The sequence below is a fragment of the Leopardus geoffroyi genome, chromosome B1 (assembly GCF_018350155.1).
Source record: "Leopardus geoffroyi isolate Oge1 chromosome B1, O.geoffroyi_Oge1_pat1.0, whole genome shotgun sequence".
Taxonomy (NCBI): domain Eukaryota; kingdom Metazoa; phylum Chordata; class Mammalia; order Carnivora; family Felidae; genus Leopardus; species Leopardus geoffroyi.
Genome location: NC_059327.1, coordinates 86,443,236 through 86,462,636, shown reverse-complemented (window position 1 = coordinate 86,462,636; position 19,401 = coordinate 86,443,236). Strand labels below are relative to the sequence as shown.

The 19,401-nt window shown below is 44.0% G+C and overlaps 1 protein-coding gene across 1 annotated transcript in view; it reads right to left on the bottom strand.

Annotated features, from left to right (window-relative positions):
* The window catches only part of SETD7 (SET domain containing 7, histone lysine methyltransferase), a 50,142-nt gene extending 31,500 nt beyond the window's left edge, over positions 1 to 18,642 (bottom strand). Inside the window, exons 1-3 of the mRNA XM_045467236.1 lie at positions 18,316 to 18,642; positions 17,510 to 17,642; positions 9,881 to 10,010 (exon numbers count right to left, since the gene is read on the bottom strand). Coding sequence (XP_045323192.1) covers positions 9,881 to 10,010; positions 17,510 to 17,642; positions 18,316 to 18,384 — 332 coding nt within the window. The 5' untranslated portion in view covers positions 18,385 to 18,642. The remainder of the gene's footprint in view (positions 1 to 9,880; positions 10,011 to 17,509; positions 17,643 to 18,315) is intronic.
* Positions 18,643 to 19,401: the final 759 nt, after the last annotated feature.

Below are 19,401 nucleotides of genomic sequence, written 5' to 3'. Positions count from 1 at the left end.
TGAAAAAATGGCACTGTTTTGTGGCAGCTAAATTGTTGCTCTCTGAGAATACTCGAGAAGTAGCTTTCTAATCCTTCTTGCGGAAATTGGATTGAGAGTTGCATTTTGGAGGAAGTCTGCTAATCCTGGTTTACCCAGATCCTACCCACTCTCTGCATGGAGCCCTACTTCCCCCAGTCTACCTTGACCTCTGCAGCCATGGTCCATCTTTCTCACTGGAGCCTTATCATGAACCATCACAGGACTGTCCATGTCTTTAATGATGGCCAGTTTACGTGTCATATTTCTCTAGATTGTAAAACCTTTTACAGGAACAAATTAGGTATTATCCATCCAAGCATCCCCACCCTAACATATGGACACAGCCTGTCTTCAAGTGGTTATTTTCTAAATGAAAGAATGGAAATGGAAACTGGGCTAATTTTGCTTTGAGAAGATGGAGAGGGAACATAACAATAGTAACAATGTTACTCAAGTGCAGGGAGTATTCTTTATATGCAGTATACAGGCATACAGTCTGCAAGTTAGGAAAGTTTCTGAAACTCTGTGCTTCATTTCTTCACTTGTCAACTGCAGCTACTATAAGAATTAAATTAGTTAATATCTACCAAGTGTTTAGAAGATCATCTGGGACATAGGGACTGCTCAAATAAATAATAACTATTATTATTAAACATGCACACTCATGGGTTTGATAGTGAGCTTTCTACTGAGAAACCAGGCTTAAAACAGCATCGGGGAAATAGTTATGAGATACTAGAATAGTCAAAGAAATGTATAAAACTGCTTTAAATGTACTTTAAAAGCAAGCAAGAAAAGGGGTGCCTGGGTGGCTCAGCTGGTTAAGCGTCTGACTTTGGCTCAGGTCATGATCTCACGGCTCATGAGTTCGAGCCCCACATGGGGCTCTGTGCTGACAGCTCAGAGCCTGGAGCCTGCTTTGGATTCTGATTCTCCCTCTCTCTCTCTCTGCCCCTCCCCGGCTCATTCTTTGTCTCTCTCCCCTTCAAAATAAATAAACATTAAAAAAAATTAAAAAAAACAAGCAGGAAAGATTCCTCTATCTGCAGTAATTTATGAGTGATCCATTGCATGGCAGGATGGAATAAATGCTCCTTTAAGTGAAAAAAGTAACGTGTATTCATTGCAAAACAAACAACAACAACCAAAAAACCCCAGTGCTACAAAGATGTAGAAAGTAGAAATTCCCACTACTCTTTCTCAATTTGGCATATGCCACTTTAAGATTTTTTCCCCCTGTGTATATATCATGTACTTTCCCACCTTTGTTGTGGCTGTTTCAATAAAAATGAGAACATACTGAATACAATGTTCTTGACTTGTATTTTCTTAAAGTCTCTTTCAACACGTTGGCAGTTTCTTTGGTATGTTAAACTACAAAAATGGTCTTTTGATTTAGATTTTTCTGGCATCAGCATCTGAATCAAGTAACCAGAAATGTGGAGAAAATTGAAACATCAATTTTAATTAAATTTCTTTCCCTACATATACACACAGACCATTTTTACCTATTTTGTCAAAGCTCTCATACTTAAATTTCTGGTAATAAATTACAAAAACTAACTTAAAAGAAATGGGGAATTTTTATAATTATTTATCTAGAATGACACATCTGCATTTTATTTTTTAATATTTATTTATTTATTTTGGGGGGAGAAGCAGAGAGAGAGAGAGAGACAGAGAGAGAGAGAGAGGGAGAGAGAGAGAGAGAGAATCTCAAGCAAGCTCCGTGCTGTCAGTGCAGAGCCCCACAGGGGTCTCCATCTCACAAACAGTGAGATCATGACCCGAGCTGAAATGAAGAGTTGGATACTTAACTGACTGAGCCACCCAGGTGCCCTGCACATCTGCATTTTATTCAAATATTACTGTATTATCATGTTAAAAATTTCTTTAACACTGAATACAAAAAGTGCTTTTAGGACTTGATTCTTGATTTCAGGGTCTTGAACTCAGGGTCGTTGAGTTCTAGCCTGGCATTGGGCTCAGCGCTGGGCATGAAGCCTACTTAAAAAAAAGGGCAGGGGGGAGCCTGGGTGGCTCAGTCGGTTGAGCGTCTGACTTCAGCTCAGGTCATGATCTCACACTCCACAAGTTTGAGCCCCGCGTCGTGCTCTGTGCTGACAGCTCAGAGCCTGGAGTCTCTTTCAGATTCTGCGTCTCCCTCTCTCTCTGCCCCTCCCCTGCTCATGCTGTCTCTCTCTGTCTCAAAAATAAATAAAAACATTAAAAATTTTTTTTAATAAAAATTAAAATAAAAAAAAGAACCAAGAGAGAAATTTTAAATGAATCATAATTCTACTTTAAATTCTCACTTCTAACCAAATTAAATTGTGACTCTTAGTATTAAAACATTGTTTCAGCAATCGTTTTATATGACAATATATATTATATATTTTTAGAAGTCTGATATAATTGACATACAGCATTATATTACATATTATCTCTTAAAATGTTGAAAACTAAGTAAAGATAAGAAGAACATCAACAACAAACCCAAGCCATCTACTAGGGCTGTATCTGCGAGAAACTTCAATTTCTTCTAAGGTGTGATATGCAAGCTGAATGGAACACTATCATGCTTCCAGGTAAGAGAATGTGTTGTTTGTCTTTAAAGTTTTTTTCTATCCTTTAATAGATCTGTGAGTCTGTTGTATCCTTTGAAGTTTTTTTCTATCCTTTAATAGATCTGTGAGTCTGTCGTATCTGATTGTTATAAAGGCTCAAGATGACAGTAACATTTTTTAACTTTATTTTTGTTTGTTTAGAGAGAGAGAGAGAGAGAGAGAGAGAGAGAACGAGTGGAGGAGGGGCAGAGAGAGAGGGAGACATAGAATCCAAAGCAGGCTCCAGGCTCTGAGCTGTCAGCACAGAGCCGGAGGTGGGGCTCAAACTCATAGACCGTGAGATCATGACCTGAACCGAAGTAGGATGCTTAACCGACTGAGTCACCCAGGCACCCCTGACAGTAACATTTCTGAAGAGCAATTAGCGAAATTTAGTTTTGCTCCCTAAAAATAAATCCTAAGGAAACTCTGCTAGCCACTGTTATCAACAAATAATAGTAACAGCAATAATAAAAGATAATAAAAATAATAATCCATCCTTGATCTTGAGGGCATTATGCTAAGTGAAATGAGTCAGACAAAGACAAATGTTGTGTGTCCTCACTTACATGTGGAATCTCAAAGGGCCTCACTCATAAAGACAGACAATAGAAGGGCAGTTGCCAGGGGCTCAGGGAGGGGGAGATGAGGAGCTGTTGTTGGTCAAAGGAGACAAACTTCAAGCTATAAGATGAATAAATTCTGAGGATCTAATGTACAGCATGATGACGATAATGAACAATAAATACCATACTATACACTTGAAAGTTAAGACAGTAGATTTTAAATCGTATCACAATCGGGGTGCCTGGGTGACTCTGTCAGTTGAGCATCTGACTTTGACTTCTCACAGTTCCTGAGTTCGAGCCCTGTGTCGGGCTCTGTGCTGACAGCTTGGAGCCCGGAGCCTGCTTCCGATTCTGTGTCTCCCTTTCTCTCTGACGCTCCTCAGCTCACTCTCTCTCTCTCTCTCTCTCTCAAAAATAAATAAACATTAAAAATAAGTAAGTAAATAAATATTATCACAATAAAAACAAAGGTAATTATATAAGTGGATGGAGGTATTAACTAACCTGAATGTGGTAATCATTTTACAATATAAATGTATCATACCATCATGTTGTACACTCACACTTACATATATCATATGTCCATAATATCTCCATAAAACTGGAAAAATGCAGATACAGAGTAAACAAAAAGAAATCCATGTTTTCTCATGAATTAGCTCACAGGGAGTCTCCACTCTGCAAGGTCTTTACAGGTTTTCTCATTCAATCTTTACCACTTGGAGAAGTAGGTATCATTATCCCCACTTTATAAATGAGGAAACAAGTTCACTAGATCAGAGCTCTTGTGGGTTGATTCTTCAAGTAAACTTTCCATCAATCTGCCAAGCTCCTACCAAGGCTGTTCAAGCTCCTCTAAGAAAGTCAATACATTCGCCCCAGGACTCTGAACTTGTCACAATTACTGCTAATGAGTGACCTCAAGTAAACTTAACGCAAGAAAGAAAGGCAGTCAGGGTCAGAGCTATTTCCTTGCTTCTCGTTAGAAGAGACTGGTAGGTGTAGTGAGAAGAGGAAGGCTCTGGAGTCAACTCACCTTGGCCTGAATCTCAGCTGCAGCTCCTACTGACTAAGGTGGCCTTGGACAAGTTATTTAACCTCTCTGTGCCTTAGTTTCTTCACATGTAAAATAGGATTAGAAAGCCTACTTCACAGGTTGTTATGAAGGGAACGTGTCCAAAGTGGAACAAATGGTATCAAAGTTCTCCATGTCTTTTCCTGTATGTCACAGGAATTGTTGCTTTCATCAGCACAGTTCATTACAATACAGATGAATGTATTTGTTGAGCCCGGTTCCTGGATGACTATCAGGAACATAGAAGGGACTTTTGCCTTGTGTGGGAGGCTGGAATACATGACTTCAGAGGTCCATTCCAGCTCCAGTTTCCCTGAAATGTGATCAAGTGCTTTCTAAAAACCAAACACAAGAAATCCTGCATGGGCCTGCCACCTGGAAAATGGCAGCCTTTCTCAGTGGCTCACCAAATGGACACCTTTGCTTAGATTATTTGGCCAATGATCAACTACAAAAAGCCCTCTTAGCTGGACACATTAGTGTAGGGAATCAACACCAGGAGTAGTAAATAATACTTCGAAATCTAACTGGCACATCAAGGGGGAGCACCGATAATATAAAAAATATAACTAAATGAATTCACTCAACTTTAACTCATAATCAGGCTAAAAACCACACAATTCCCTAATATTCCATAGCCCAAAGCCAAATACCTCTTTCTTGTTACCATTCTAAAATTTCAAAAAGTTCTGCAAAATTGCCTTTACATCCATAAATCTTGGTTGAAATGAGAACAATTAAGGAAAAAATGCATTAAAATGCACTATTAGGGGCGCCTGGGTGCCTCAGTCGGTTGAGGGCCGACTTTGGCTCAGGTTATGATCTCACGGTTCATGGATTGGAGCCCCATGTCAGGCTCTGTGCTGACAGCTCAGAGCCTGGAGCCTGCTTCTGATCCTGTGTCTCCCTCTCTCTCTCTGCTCCCCTCCTCCACTCACACTGCGTCTCTCTCAAAAACAAAATAAAAGGGGCACCTGGGTGGCGCAGTCGGTTAAGCGTCCGACTTCAGCCAGGTCACGATCTCGCGGTCCGTGAGTTCGAGCCCCGCGTCAGGCTCTGGGCTGACGCTCAGAGCCTGGAGCCTGTTTCTGATTCTGTGTCTCCCTCTCTCTCTGCCCCTCCCCCGTTCATGCTCTGTCTCTCTCTCTCTCTGTCCCAAAAATAAATAAAACGTTGAAAAAAAAAAAATTAAAAAAAAAAAAACAAAATAAAAAACATTTAAAATTTTTAGAAAAATGAACATTCAGACCTGGGGATTAGTATAAAAATGAGAGATGTGTACATCAAAGTATTCTGCACAGTAAACATTTTCATAATACTCCACCACAGTACTCCAGCGAATCCACTGGGCCAGATAGACTGCAGGGCCTCATCAACAAAGCCTCAAGATTCCTTTTTCCTCACTGCATAAATGCCTTCATCTCAGGACCAGAGCCGATGTTAAGTACCAATTAACTAATCTTAGTCTTAGGACACTTTCTTCATTTCTCTACAGAGGGGGAGAAAATGGAAAACAAAGCTGCTTGAAAAGACAATTTAAAAACTAAGGTCCATTTTCATGGACCTAATTTGTGGGACAAATGATCTGGTAAAGAAGGACTGGTCTGAGTCTGGCTTCTGACCTAAGCCAGTTTTAATAAGTTTTTCTGTTCTACATTTTGCCATCTAAAAGAAAAGGCCAACTGTTGATTAAGATCTCAAAACTAGCGAACAGTCTGAGGCTGAGATCATAGTAAAAAGGCAAACCATGTACATTTTAGCTATTTAAATTGATTTAGAAGTAGATAGCTATTTCCTGATTTTACCTTGCATATATTTAATTAAGATGCTTCAATTCTCCACCAACAGCGGGCATCTCTGTGGCGTGGGAGTGGGGGTGAGGAAAAAGGGGGAAGCGTGTTCACTTTTTACACTGGTGTATTTCTTAAAGTTTGTTATTCTTCCAAAAGTATTTACTATACCTGCAAATTTTAAAAAATAAAATATTCTGCTTCTATCTAGGAACTTGGTTGAAAACTTAACAGGGCCAATTTTCCTGGTGATCTCAATGTTTAAAATTCTTATTCAGGATTATCATATTGTATGTAAAGTAGAAAAGTGATTCTAGACTTTCCCTGATATAAATTTATATTTGCTTGAAACGCTCTCATAAATCACATGCCCAGCTTTTGGCAGAGGTTGTGGTAATGGCTTCACAAATATATACTTGACTCCAAATTCATCAAGTTGTATATATTAAATATGTACAGCTTATCGTAGGTGAATTACACCTCCATAAAGTGGATTTTAAAAATGCCACACCCAGTTTCAGGTTTCATAGAAGATTAGAATGCACTGGGCCAAATCTTCTGTCACTACCACTTTGCGATTTTCCAAACAGGTTCTGGCAATTGCAAACAAACCCTTTGATGGAAACATAAGCCAGCATTACAGGTGTGAACAGCTTGTAAAAACTCTAGAAGTTTTTACCTTTTGTTTCCTCATCTGCTATTTCAAAACCTTGATTTCAGCCTTTTGGGGGGAAGTTTTTCAGACTAAAGCCTCCTGACTGGCAGTGAAAGCACAAGGTCCCCACTTTGTTTTACCCAATACATCAGACCCTGAAAATTGGGAGCAGTAGTAGGGGGAAAAATAAATAGGCAAATGTAAATTAAGGTACTATTCTCTGGAAAAACAGCTGACTTCTCCATGACCACATCTCATACCCTAAAAAGACTTAGAGATTCCACTGCCTTTTTTTTTTTTTTTTTTTTTTTAGTCATAAGATTTATCTCACTAATGTTTATGGCAAATCCTTTTAGCAGATGTCTCATAATATGATCAGTATTGGGCTTAAGAAAGAAGGTGACAGTGACCTTTTAAGAACTTAGACACCACTACATCACATGTCATAAAAGCAGTGATACTGACCTTCTCCCCTCAAAGTATTAGCCCTCATCTATCTGAAGAAGGCTAACAAAGATAACCTCTTAAGGTCCTTGCTAATACCATCATTCTTTGATTCTAGTATTTGACCTAAGTCTCTACAGGTGTTTGCGTGGTATGTATAAAAACTCATGAAATAGTGCTTCAAAAAGAAAAAAAAAAGTCCATGAATTTATTTCTATTTCATAGGTAGTTACTGGCCTAGTGTTAACACCTGACATAGTGCTTCACCTTTTTCATGTTGTGACACACGTACACTTGACCGCAGGGGTAAACGGATGAAACTACTCGCAGCCAGAAGTGACTAGCTTACTAACTTGACAGAGGGAGGGAGGTGCTTGGGAAGTGTCAGGTCCCACCCAGCTACCCCCAGAGGCGACAGGATCAGTATCTTGGAGCCAACACAGCTCATTCTTAGCACACTGGTGTGGAAGATCAGTCTAGCCCTACAACACTGTGCATCAGGTCTGGGAAGCAAGCAAGTAACCAACATGAAATTAAACCAAATCTGCTGGACTATTTTCCCCCGAGTCAGTGGATGACAGGGTATGATCACCAAACTACCAGATTTAAAGCATGACTGTGTGTGTGTGTGTGGGGGGGTGGTGAGTGGAGTGGGTGCTCTGGGTGAATTCTACAATTCTACTTTTTCTTTCAGCTCCCATACTCATTCAGCAAGACTTTTTTTCTGGTTAGGATGAAATTAAGGGAAAGTGCCATGATGTAGTAGCAGATGAAACACAGATTCTACCCTCAAGGAAACCTCTGTCTTATAGGGGAAATAAGACATTTACAGAGATATAAATTTGTTGAATGAATAAATAAAAGAATCATTGCGGCATCATGAGGTAAGAAGTGACACTTTCCAGAAAAGAGGTATAAATAAACTGCTATGAAAATGAGGCAGGAAAAGTTTCCCTCTGGACAGGTTAAAGGAACCGCGAGAGAAGAAAGCATTGATATCAAATTTTAAGAGTCCTCTGTGGGACCCAGGTATCTGCCAGGTATCCACAGCAGGGCAAAATAAAGGAAATATCTGGCTATTTAAATGAACAGTTTGCAAGCAAACCTCAGCTAAAAGGAGATGTGGTGTGGGGTTGGGAACAATGGGAAAGAGAAGGTTGGAATTAATAATGAAAATACAATTTAACAAAAAGTCTATGATGGGTTTTTATTGCTTTCCTTACTCTTCCTTGTATCAGATAATGGGAGAGCCTGAGGGACTGTTAAAAACTTTAAACAACCCACCCCAGGGGTGCCTGGGTGGCTCAGTTGGTTAAGCACCTGACTTCGGCGCAGGTCATGATCTCATGGTTTGTGGGTTCGAGCCCCAAGTCAGGCTCTGTGCTGACAGCTCGGGGCCTGGAGCCTGTTTCCCATTCTGTGTGTCCCTTTCTGCCCCTCTCCCGCTTGTGTGTGCTCTCCTCTCTCTCTCTCTCTCCAATAAACAAATAAACATTAAAAAAAAAAAAAAAAACCCATTCCATCTATAGAAAAGGGATTCTGGATCACAAGCCAGTCCCTTGATCACCCTTGAACTGTCACCTTAGACATTCCCTTTCCCAAAGGAAATCCATGTTTTAGGAAGCTTCAGCTCATTACCAATGTCCAGAGCTTAGAAGCAGTTGCTCTGCCCTGTGCCCTGCAGAATCCTACAACCTGCTTTAGCTAAATCCATTTCCACATTACCCAACCAAGTGGTCAGAAAGAGAGCTGGTCCTCGCATGGCTCAGAATTCCTCCAAATGCTAGAGAAATTCACGTGGCTGCTCTTTGTTTCTGAAGCTGACAAGGTTTAGAAGTCATGGTTCAAAGGCTGGGTGTGTGCAACTCCAACTCTTCTCGAAAGAGAAAGTCATTTCTACAGTCATTCCCACCTATCTCAAGAGGGGAAGGAGCTTCTGCCTCACAGCATTGTCAGGTAGGAGGCGAAAGGACAGTAACAAGAACTCTGCTGGGAAACATATTTTAAGCAGAACATACTAGTTAAGACAGCACTAAGGTCTCGCACATAATGAAGGTTATCCCAAAGAGCAGTATTTCAAACACCGTGGGTCTGGAGCTGTATGCCTCCTATGTTTACCTGTCACATGTCTCACTGCATGACCCCTGATGATGTGGTTCTGAAGAGCTTTGCTGAATATTTTCTTCACTAATCTCATGAGGACAGAGTATGCTGAGGAAATCATGAACCCACGAGCTGGCCGCATCTTCCTTTGGGATGTGAAGAAACCAGACCGTGATTGGGAGAAAGGGCTGCATGCAGTGGACTGAGTGTGTTGTACTTGAGAACTGCCCAAACTGGCCCCTGACAAAAACAATCCCCATTTGTGGGACTTCATGGAGATCCATTCGCTGGAGGAGCAGGTGGAATCCATCAAAGAATTGGGACCCACGTAACCAACTGGTGTGCGACGGGAGCCCCCGATTCTGGCGTGACAGAGTGGCTGTGTCAAGCACACTGTAGGAGGCAGTGATGACGGACCCAAGCCTGAGGCTGGCCTCCCCACAGCAGCACAAGTGACTTTCTTGGTCCCCAAGGCAGTGCTTACATGTTGGGGTTGCTTTCGCCTTTTCTATTAGTTGTACTAAAACATCCACTGAAATTTCATTTGTACCATTCCTTCAAGTAAAGTAATTTGGTACCCCGTCCTAAACAAAACAAAACACAACTGTGAGTGGTACCTGCCATCAAAGAAGAAGAACTTTCCCCGTCCATTCTTCTCTCCATGAACAAAGTTCCCCTCGAATCTGTCCGTGGAGGAGTAGGTGACTGTGCAGAACCCGTGTGGCAATCCATCATCATCCAGGTGCCCTGGAGAAAGGGAACCGCAAGGCAAACCTTAGCATCTTCAGCGCTCTCCCACCGAAATGTTCGTGTTCAGATCCTGCCAGCAAGTTCCCTGAGCAGCATCCCCTCCTTGCCTGAAGGGACAGTGAATGTCAAGGTCTCTGTGCCTGCATCAGCAGGATCAACTTGACTGTTAGGTACGCTTTGCGAATGCATGGGGACCACAGCAGAGGGACTTACACACGTTTCAGAATATGAACCAAAAAAATAAGCTTGCATGTTACTAGGGACTAAAAGTTATTACCAATAATAACATCTGCATATTTCAATTTACCAAGTACTTCCCTACGAAGCACCGCTTCTATTTGGAAGTAATGTCCCCAAACTATCATGCTTAATTGAAATGTGACTGAGCACCAGTTTATAGTCTATTATAAGGTACATTATCTTTGCAATAAGTTATCTAATTGTAGAACTCAGTATACAGTATGATTTTGTAGCTTATTATATAGTATGATGTGGAGGACTGCTAGCCAGGTGACTTTTGAAAACCTCACTGCTTGTTAGTTGTTACATTTCAACAACAAGGGACATAGCCATGTCTCAAACTGCCCTAACATTTATACACCTCATTGTACTAACACATGAACTCCTAGTCCTTCTAAGCCTGAACTTAAGCTTAACCTTGAACTAACTGCTTTACATTGCAATTCATTTCAGCTTTGAATGTTTAGTAATAACCTTGTCATATACCCTCTACCACGATGTTCAGAGAGCTTGTGCTTTAAATGCAGCTAGAAGTATCTACATGGCCATTTAAGTAGTGATTTTGAACATCAGCAGCACTTATACTGTGATCCTTAAATTGCTGGTTCTTCCCGGATCACAGACTGGTGGTATATTCTAACATTTATGTATACAGTTCATATTTAGGGTTTTTTTTTTTTATTATTCTCTACATATTTCCTAAAACCCAGGAGTCACCTCATTGATGTCTCCCCAATTTCTCTGGTGAGCTAATTTTATGGAGGTGGGTGAAAATGAAGGCAATAATTAATCTACTGGCTTTTCCTGGGTTAACAACCTGGGTCATGGATGAAAAAGGTATGAAAGCATTAAACACCGTGTGCAGTGCAAGGGACATTAAACACTTAAATGTGGCTTCCAGATGGCTCACAGACATAAAAGAAAACACAAACTATATCACCACAATGAATGCTTTTGTCTCCTAAAATGATTTCTTCTAACATGATAAAAAAAAATCATCCCTTAGAAAACAGGTTAAGTAATAAGCATTATTATGAAGAACAAAAAACCTCTTCACTTGTGTTATTGATTACATAAACATAAAATAACAACGAACAAATATACTGTTTTATTGCTACATCTGACTCTGTGTAGAATGAGTTACCTAGAATATTACAGCAAAACAGGGCTACTTAAATAAATCACAATCAATATGGTTCCCTTCCTCTTAACACAAATTTTTTCCTACAAAGAGCCAGGAAATTAGTGGTTAGAAAGCTACTAGGCCATAATTGCTTTCTCTCCCCCAGAAACTAACTATACATGACATATTCAATGATACTTGAGTCATGTGAAATAATTTGGACAATTATTTCCTAAACATGTACAGATAACATTTCTCTGATTGAAGTAAACTGAATATACTTTTTTTTTGTATTTTCATAGAAAAAAAACCCACTCAGTGTATAGCTAAAAGCTTTCTTCTATGAAATGTTAGGATTAACATTTCTATGAATTTAGCACTCTACTTATAATTTAGGTATAAATATCAGCATAATCATTTTAGCCTTATACTGAGGCAGTTACTAATTAGTTGAAACTGTTTTCCCCACAGAAAACAGTTCACGTATTTCAGACTTTAAAAAGTTAACATATGATGAAACTTGTTCTTCTACTTGACATCCAGAGTACTATTATGATACTCATGAGTACCAAGGGGGAAGAAGTCCAGCGTAAATTCATTTGCACCTTTCCTCATTCACAACAGTCCTGTCCTACTTCTGGATAATACATTGCAGGTGCATCCTCAGCAGTGGAAAATTCGAGAAAATTTAAAGTGTCATACAACATACTAAAAGCACTGTGAGGGCCAGTACTGATCCCCAGCGAGATGAAAGCAAAAACACCACTCCGTCCCATTCCATGAAGAAGGATGCTTATGTCGATGTGTCTTCCCACAGGCCAGGAAGAGATGTCCCATCATTTCTCGGGTGACACCGTGGACATGTGACATATGACACTTCCCTCTCCCTTTATCAGTCCCTCTATCAGCGGGACCCCTTGTTGGCTCGTTTGTTTTGTTTTCCTCTCATCTTTGCCAAAAGGAGGATGATGTTATCAATGGACAGGATCAGTTAAAAAGCTAGAAATTACAGGCTGTGATCGTTCAAGAATTCCATCCTGAATATTTAATAGCCTGGAGTGGTTCTCCTCGCTGTAGAGCTTTGTATCTAAACAACAGCCACAACCAAAACAATAACAACAACAAAGAGGCTTTCCAAAGAAAGAACTGTAGGGAAGAGAAGAAATCGGGATGTGACGCCCTCACGTCACCTTTCAACATAGAAGATCCTCTGGTACAACTCTTATGCAAGCACCCTTTGGATAATAACATCCTGTAATATTTGTCCGGTCAGTAATGGCCGTTTAACGGAGGGGGCTACTGCTATACAGAAAAGAAAAAAGTGTGCAAACCAATGGGTGATGTCCTTCCTTGTTATCTAAAGTAAACCTTACCACAACCCCCCACATTCCAAGCTTATTGCCTCATCTGAGGAAGCCAATGCTAAGCACCTAAGAAACACACTAACTACTCTGAACGTGCTAATGATATTGAAAGCCCCTTCCCAATTCCTTCAATCCTTTCTTTTCTCTCTAGAGAAGGGCACACTAGCAAACTGCCCTTTCTTCCTTGCTGCTGGCGGAAGAAGGTACTGCTAGGGGCAGGTATCCGCAGGACCCGGGAAGAGAAGCGGAAGAAGCCTTTGTAGTTAATAAGGTTCTCAAAAAAACCACCAGGATCTTCAACAGCATGTCCTGATTCCGAATTCCTATCCCTTCCAAGCGTTACCTAACTCAGAGAGAAACACCAGTCCTCCTTGCTCTCATTGAGGTCAATTTGTAAAATGCTCCAAGACAGCCAACAGCCTTCTGGGCCAGTTCCCACCAAACAGAGGTTGAACACCAGACCCAAACAACAAGGGGAATTCACTTGAATGACTGTTCTGTGTTGCTAATGCTGTCCTGGCTCGTATGCCATATATCTGTCCGCAGCACGATTCTAAATATTTACAGAGGTTAGAGAAGGAAAAATTTACTTTTTCCACTCTGTTCTAAAGATCATTACCTACTGAACAGATAGAAAGTTAAAAATCTCCCCCTGGAGTTACCTCTGAGCTTTTTTCCTGTATCCTTGTAAGAACACAAGACCAGACCTGTATTTTGTGCAATGATGGGACACTTGGGCAAAGGAAATTCCCTCTGGATCAGACACTGGCTGCTTACTGCCTCAGGCTTACCCCACAGGAGATCTGAGAACAGGGTGTGTGTGTGTGTGTGTGTGTGTGTTTCCTTCAGAACAAGAGACCCTTACATGCACTGTTGGTTTTGTAGAACAGGGATGCTTTAAAAAAGTAATAATAATACAAGCATAATAATACAAGCACAATACATTCTGTTTTGTGCAAAGGACATGCCCTTGTGAGGATGCATTCACACTGGTTGTTAAAAACATACTTTGGTATTTTAGTAATTCTTTGTGAGAGCTCAATTATTAGTTGTGAGGGTCCTAATTTTAATGCGTGGCCCACAGGGAGAGGGTGCTCCCAGTGCAATGAGCATGCCTTTTTCCCAAGTACAGAACATGAGCCAACCTTATTAGAGACAGACAGGATCAGATATTAGGGGGCCTTAAAAATATTTTTAATATTTTGAGGAAGTTGGGGGCAGTGGAACACTGAGATGCTTACTTTCTTTCTGGCTCCATAGTTCTGGAAATTCTGACATTTCCTCCTTTTGAGTATTCTTCCTCAGTGTCTCCTCTATTTCTCCGAGACTTTCCATTTTTTCTTGTCTGCTTAGCCACCTATCTGGATTATTTCAAGGAACCTTCTAGGCAATCCCTTATCCTGCTCACCACTGCTGGTTCGTCTTCCCAGAGCAGAGCTCTGGGCCTGACATTCCCAGCTCTAAAAAGCCCATATAGCTTCCTATTGCTTTCAGCACACAATCCACCTCACCGGCCCATGACACAGCCTCTTCCCATCTTAGCCTCCACTCTTCTCCTCGGTCCTCCTAGCAGAAGTGAATGATTCGTCTCTGAATGTGCCTATGTCACAACAAGATGCCAAATGTGTGTGCACTCACGGAGCTCCTCTCCCCACCAGAACCAACTCTGGACCACCTCTTCCAGGAAAATCTTTCCCCATCCACTTCCCCAAGCTAGAAGTAAGTCTTACTTCTTCTCAGCCACCATAATTCATCTGTTTGGATATGATATGCTTATTTAAAATGATATTAAGGACCACCTTGTATTCATCTTTGTACCCATGGGTAGACAAAGAAAGAAATCTAGTAATAAACAGTTCTGTTCCCAAAGCTAAACATCACTTCCTGCTGAACCAATGAGCCTTGAAGAGCTTTTTCAAAAGCCACAGCAGGATCTCAGGTGGCATCGTCAGGCCCTCTGAGGCCAGGATATTCCCTCCACCACCCACCTTTGCCCTCGGGACTCATCTGCTCAGAGCCTAGAACTTCACCTAGGCTACAGTTCCACCCTGACAGAGAACCAACATATAAATTCTGATCCTGCAAAGATCAATTTCTTCCCCAGAGCAAACTGCTAGGTTGGAAGAAAAAGAAGAAACAAGAAGTCTGTTGGAGGGGCTGTAAGCTAAATTCTCTTTCCCCTACATTTTTCTGAAGGTCACTGAACTCTGTCAGAACCAACCTCTGGAGTGATAAGAAGTGATACTGACAGAATACTTAACTGTTGCTTCCACACTCAGTTACCAAGTATTTCATATATTTGAATGACTCATTAAATTTTTTTTTAAAAAAAGGAAAAATGTAGGGAGAAAGTCTGGTATGGGGGACAGAGGTTCTGGAGGTCCAAGCTTATCTCCTACCTCACTGAGTGTCCTTGGATTTGTGCCTCAGTTTCCTCCTCTGTAAAATTAGGATAATATTAGTGCCCACCTCAGAAGACGGAGTGGATAATGTGTGTGTGGAACATTAGCACAGAGCATGAACACAATAAGAACTAAACAATCACAGCAATGATAATAATTGCGAAGACAATCAAACTGCTGAGAACAGAGGCTCTGTGCATGGAGACAGGTAGGTGATACTTGGGACACCAAGATATTCAGACTAGCCTTTTACCAGTCTCCCATGCATGTGGTAGATGATAAGTAAAGACTATTACAGAGGCACTAAAAAGGCCAACAATGGCTGGAGAAAAGCCAACGGCTACAGTTCACTTCGTGTACACACACATGCTGTAGATACTGAGTTTGAGCTCCAGATGCTTCTAAGATTCTGCGCTGCTCTACCTGTTTACTGTCAGGTACAACTGAGTGACCGTGAGTCCTGGATTGCCCCAAACATTCAAAGCTTAAACTAGTTTTTTCCACCATGACCCCTCTCGCTCTCAAGCACATTCTGATTTGGGACAGTAACGTATATGGCCGTCCTATATAAGAGATTCTTTCTTGTTTGTATACAGAATCCCCCAAAACAACAGAAACATTTCTAAAGCTGCTTGTTCGCATTTTACAAGAAGCCCAGGGACTGTGGACAACTGGGCCTCATGTTTCTAAAAAGCTTCAAAAAGAAAGGTGGTCTAACCTGGGGAGCACTGTCTGCGATCAAGGGCTTGCATTAAAATTTTACAAGTAAAAGTAAACTCTGTAGAATAACAAGCCCTAACAATTCGAAGAGAGCATGTTTTTCATTTATCTTTCCTAACATGAAGGCACAAGATGTCAATAATTTAAATTTAACGAAGGCTTCCAATGAGCCCTCTTCAATCAATGTCTCTGGTGCCCCCTGAGCCCCCAACATTGGCTTTAATTATTAGACAAACAGTTCTGTGAGTTCACAACATTGTGAAATTAAAACAACAACAACCAGCCTTTGAAACCAGATAAAGGAGTAAGTTTTAACAGTTACACCAAGATGGATAATTCTGAGAAAATTCAGAATAATTAAGACCTCGAGGTCACTGCAAACAGAGTCAGTTATGTTTTATAAAAATCAATGTATCCTTATGCATTTGTACAGTGTTGCTACTTTTTCTTTACCTTTTATGAGCACTTGTTTATACAAATTAGATAGAAACCAGACTCAACCAAAAGCTTAAAATTATTTACTTGGATGCTTGGTTTAAAATATTCTCGAATAATACCACACAACATTGCAAAACATCACGACGCACTGTCTGGGTTGGAATCAAATAAATAAACACGCTAAAGAGTATTTTCCAATATTCAGTGTTACCAAATCATAACATCTCCTGATACAAACAAGTAGATTGTATAACGTCCCCACCTCGCTCTTTAGAACTAGCAAAAAAAAAAAAAAAAAAAAAAAAAAGAGGTGGAGAAACTCAGCAAAACAAAGTGGCGAGAAAAGTCGGGGGAGGGGCGCTAGAAGAGAAGGGGCGGAGAAACACGACACCAAGGCGGTGATATCACCCACAGCCAACGGCATGGAATTCAGAAAGTTAAGTGTCACCCAGCAATTTCGGTCAGGGCTTGCGGCGCGCCTGTACAGCGTGGCGGCGGCGGCACCCGGGCTCGGAAGCAGGAAGGGGGAGGGGTGGTTTGAGTTCGCTCGGGGGCATTAGAGGCCAGGGCCACCGCCTCCCGGTCGGCGTGCGTTCAAGCCCCGGGTCGGGAGCGGCGTTCACTGCCCTGCAATGATTTCATCTTTTCGGAAAAGCGGCCGCCCCGGCCGCGGCTGCCACGTGCCTGGTTCGGCCCCGTGCGCTGCGCCGGGGGACGGACCCGGACGCGGCCGCGGTCACCGCAGGTCGCAGCGGCGAGCGGAAGGAAAGGGCTGGCAGCCGGAGGGGGGCTTGCGGTTGCCAAAAACGGGCCGGGGGGTCGTTCCGCCGAGACCGCCGGTCTCGGGGGGCCTGTCCTCTTGCGCACCCCCCGGCTTCCATCCCCCAAAGGGGGAAGGCCAGAGTGCGGGGCAGGTTCGCAACTCCGAGGGCGGATGCAGGCGGTGGCCGGCGGGCTGGAGCGGCCGTACCCTCCCGGGGGCCCCGGCCCCGCGGAGCCCAGTTCCTGGCCTGCGCCCCACCGCGCAGTGCGCGCTCCCGGCGGCGTGGCCGTGGCTGCCCGGCCCGTGCCCGAGCCGGGCAGCGGGCCACCCGCGTAGGGGACAGTGGCGGCCGCGGGGCCCGGCGCCGCGCGGGTCGCAGCCCGCCACTCCTTCCGCGTTCCAAGCCCTCGGCGCCTCCTCCCCCAACCCCAGAGAAAAGCTTGTACCTTCCACCGCCTCCTCCACCATCTCGTCGTCGCTATCCATGGCGGCTGGGGACGGTGCCCAGCTCTGGGCCGCGCAGCTGCCTCCCGTCCGTCCGGGTGCTCCCGGCGGCTGAGCGAGCGCTGGGGCTGAACCCTGCGAGTTTGGAGGAGGAGGAGGAAGAGGAGGGGCAGTCGGGGCTGGCTCGCACTGCCTCCCCCTACAGCCCTTTCAATTCCTTGGTCTTAAGCTGCTGCGGCAGCACTCGTCCTCCCCCCCTCCCTTTGCCCGCTGGCCCCTGGCCGCCGAGGCTTCGGGGTGCCGCCGTGGCCGCCGCCGCCGCTGCAACTTTCTCCTGTAATACCCCCTCTTTGTTATCGAGCAGATGATCCGCTGACATCACCCAGCGCCGGTGCGCTCCCTCCCTCGCTGATTGACAGTTCCCTGTCCCTTCCCAGAAGTAAGGCTCCTTAAAACGAAAGGCGCTCCTGGTCCGCGCTGACTCTGCGCCCCAGCCAACCAGCCCCCGAGCCCATCAGGGTTTATCTTTTGCTTCTGCTCGGCTGGGTGCGCTCCGAGAGCGCCACGCGGTCCTGCGCACCGGGCTTCCTGCGGGTACTTGGGACCGCCCGGTTACCGTCCTCCGGGGGGGGGGGGGGCTCAGAACTCTCGCCCTCCAGCTGTGCTGGGGCAACTTGGAAAATCCCCCGTGCCCAGCCCTCCAGCCCCGCCTCGGGACAGCCTCCAAAGAGCAAGGGAAGCCAAGGCAGCGTTTCTGACGCTCCAGCACCTCAACTTCCTCTCGCCCTCGCCCCCGCCCCCACTTTACCCCGTTTGCCACCCGGAGCTGCACGAGTGAGGCACGCAGGGGAGCGCAGGTGTCCCTGCGTCGCCGCATCACATCCGTGAGCAGGTTTCCCAGACTCAAGGGGGTGACATCCAGCCCCGATTCCTCTCCGGGCTGGGGCTTCCACCCCAGCGCTCCGCGTCCCCACCCTCCTCGGGACTGTCAGGCGTTTCGAGTGATTCGGGAATTCAGCAAATCCAAATGGCAGCGGGCTCGTTATCAGGCAGGGGACTAGCCGCAGGGAAGGCCCGGCAGGTTCCTCCTCGCGGTTGTGGTGACGGAAAAGAAGCCACCGAGTGGAGCTAACGAGGAACGACCCTCCGTCTGGCGCGCCTCCTTCTCGCGCCTTCCGCCCTGTACGTGTGATGCCCCAGCTGTCTCCCTGTTTCTCCAAGTGCCAAACACTCCATAGATTCGGGCTCTTCAAGTGGAGAAAATCACGGGGCACCCAGTTCCCGGCCCAGCCACTTACTGTCATTGTGGCATTGCCTCTTACAGGTGGCGGTAAAGGGCGGCTGTAAATAGCTGGTTAAATGGATATGCAAATGTACACAATGTACCGTGGAATTACAGGGTGCTGCTCTGGGCATCTGCCAAGAACAGCTACTGCACGGGAGGAGGGGACAGGAGCGAGCAAAGAAAGTTGTTCCATTTTGTTTTCAGAACAACGAATGAGACTTTGGGGATTTCAGAGTACTTCCAGCACCCGGAGACCACGCCTTGTTTTCGGCTTTGTGCTTAAATGCTAGATATTTTTATCGAGTATTGTGAGTTTCTTCTTAAATTCAGTTTTTCTTTGTGAAACAAAAACAACAACAACGTTAGGGACGCTTGTCCCATTCACTGCCAGGAATTTCAATCTCTTTTGACTGGTTTCAGGAACAGAGGGAAGGGCCCTGGACCAGGAGTTAGGATACTTGGGTCCTGGGGTTGCTGACCTGCCGAGGGGCCTTGGGATCTTTAGAACAGTGTGAAAATTCCTCCTGCCAGGGAGAAGAGGCTTAGGCTGCTCTAGTGTGAGACTGCTCAGGCATATACTATACTACTCTGAGATCCCCTGACTCAGGC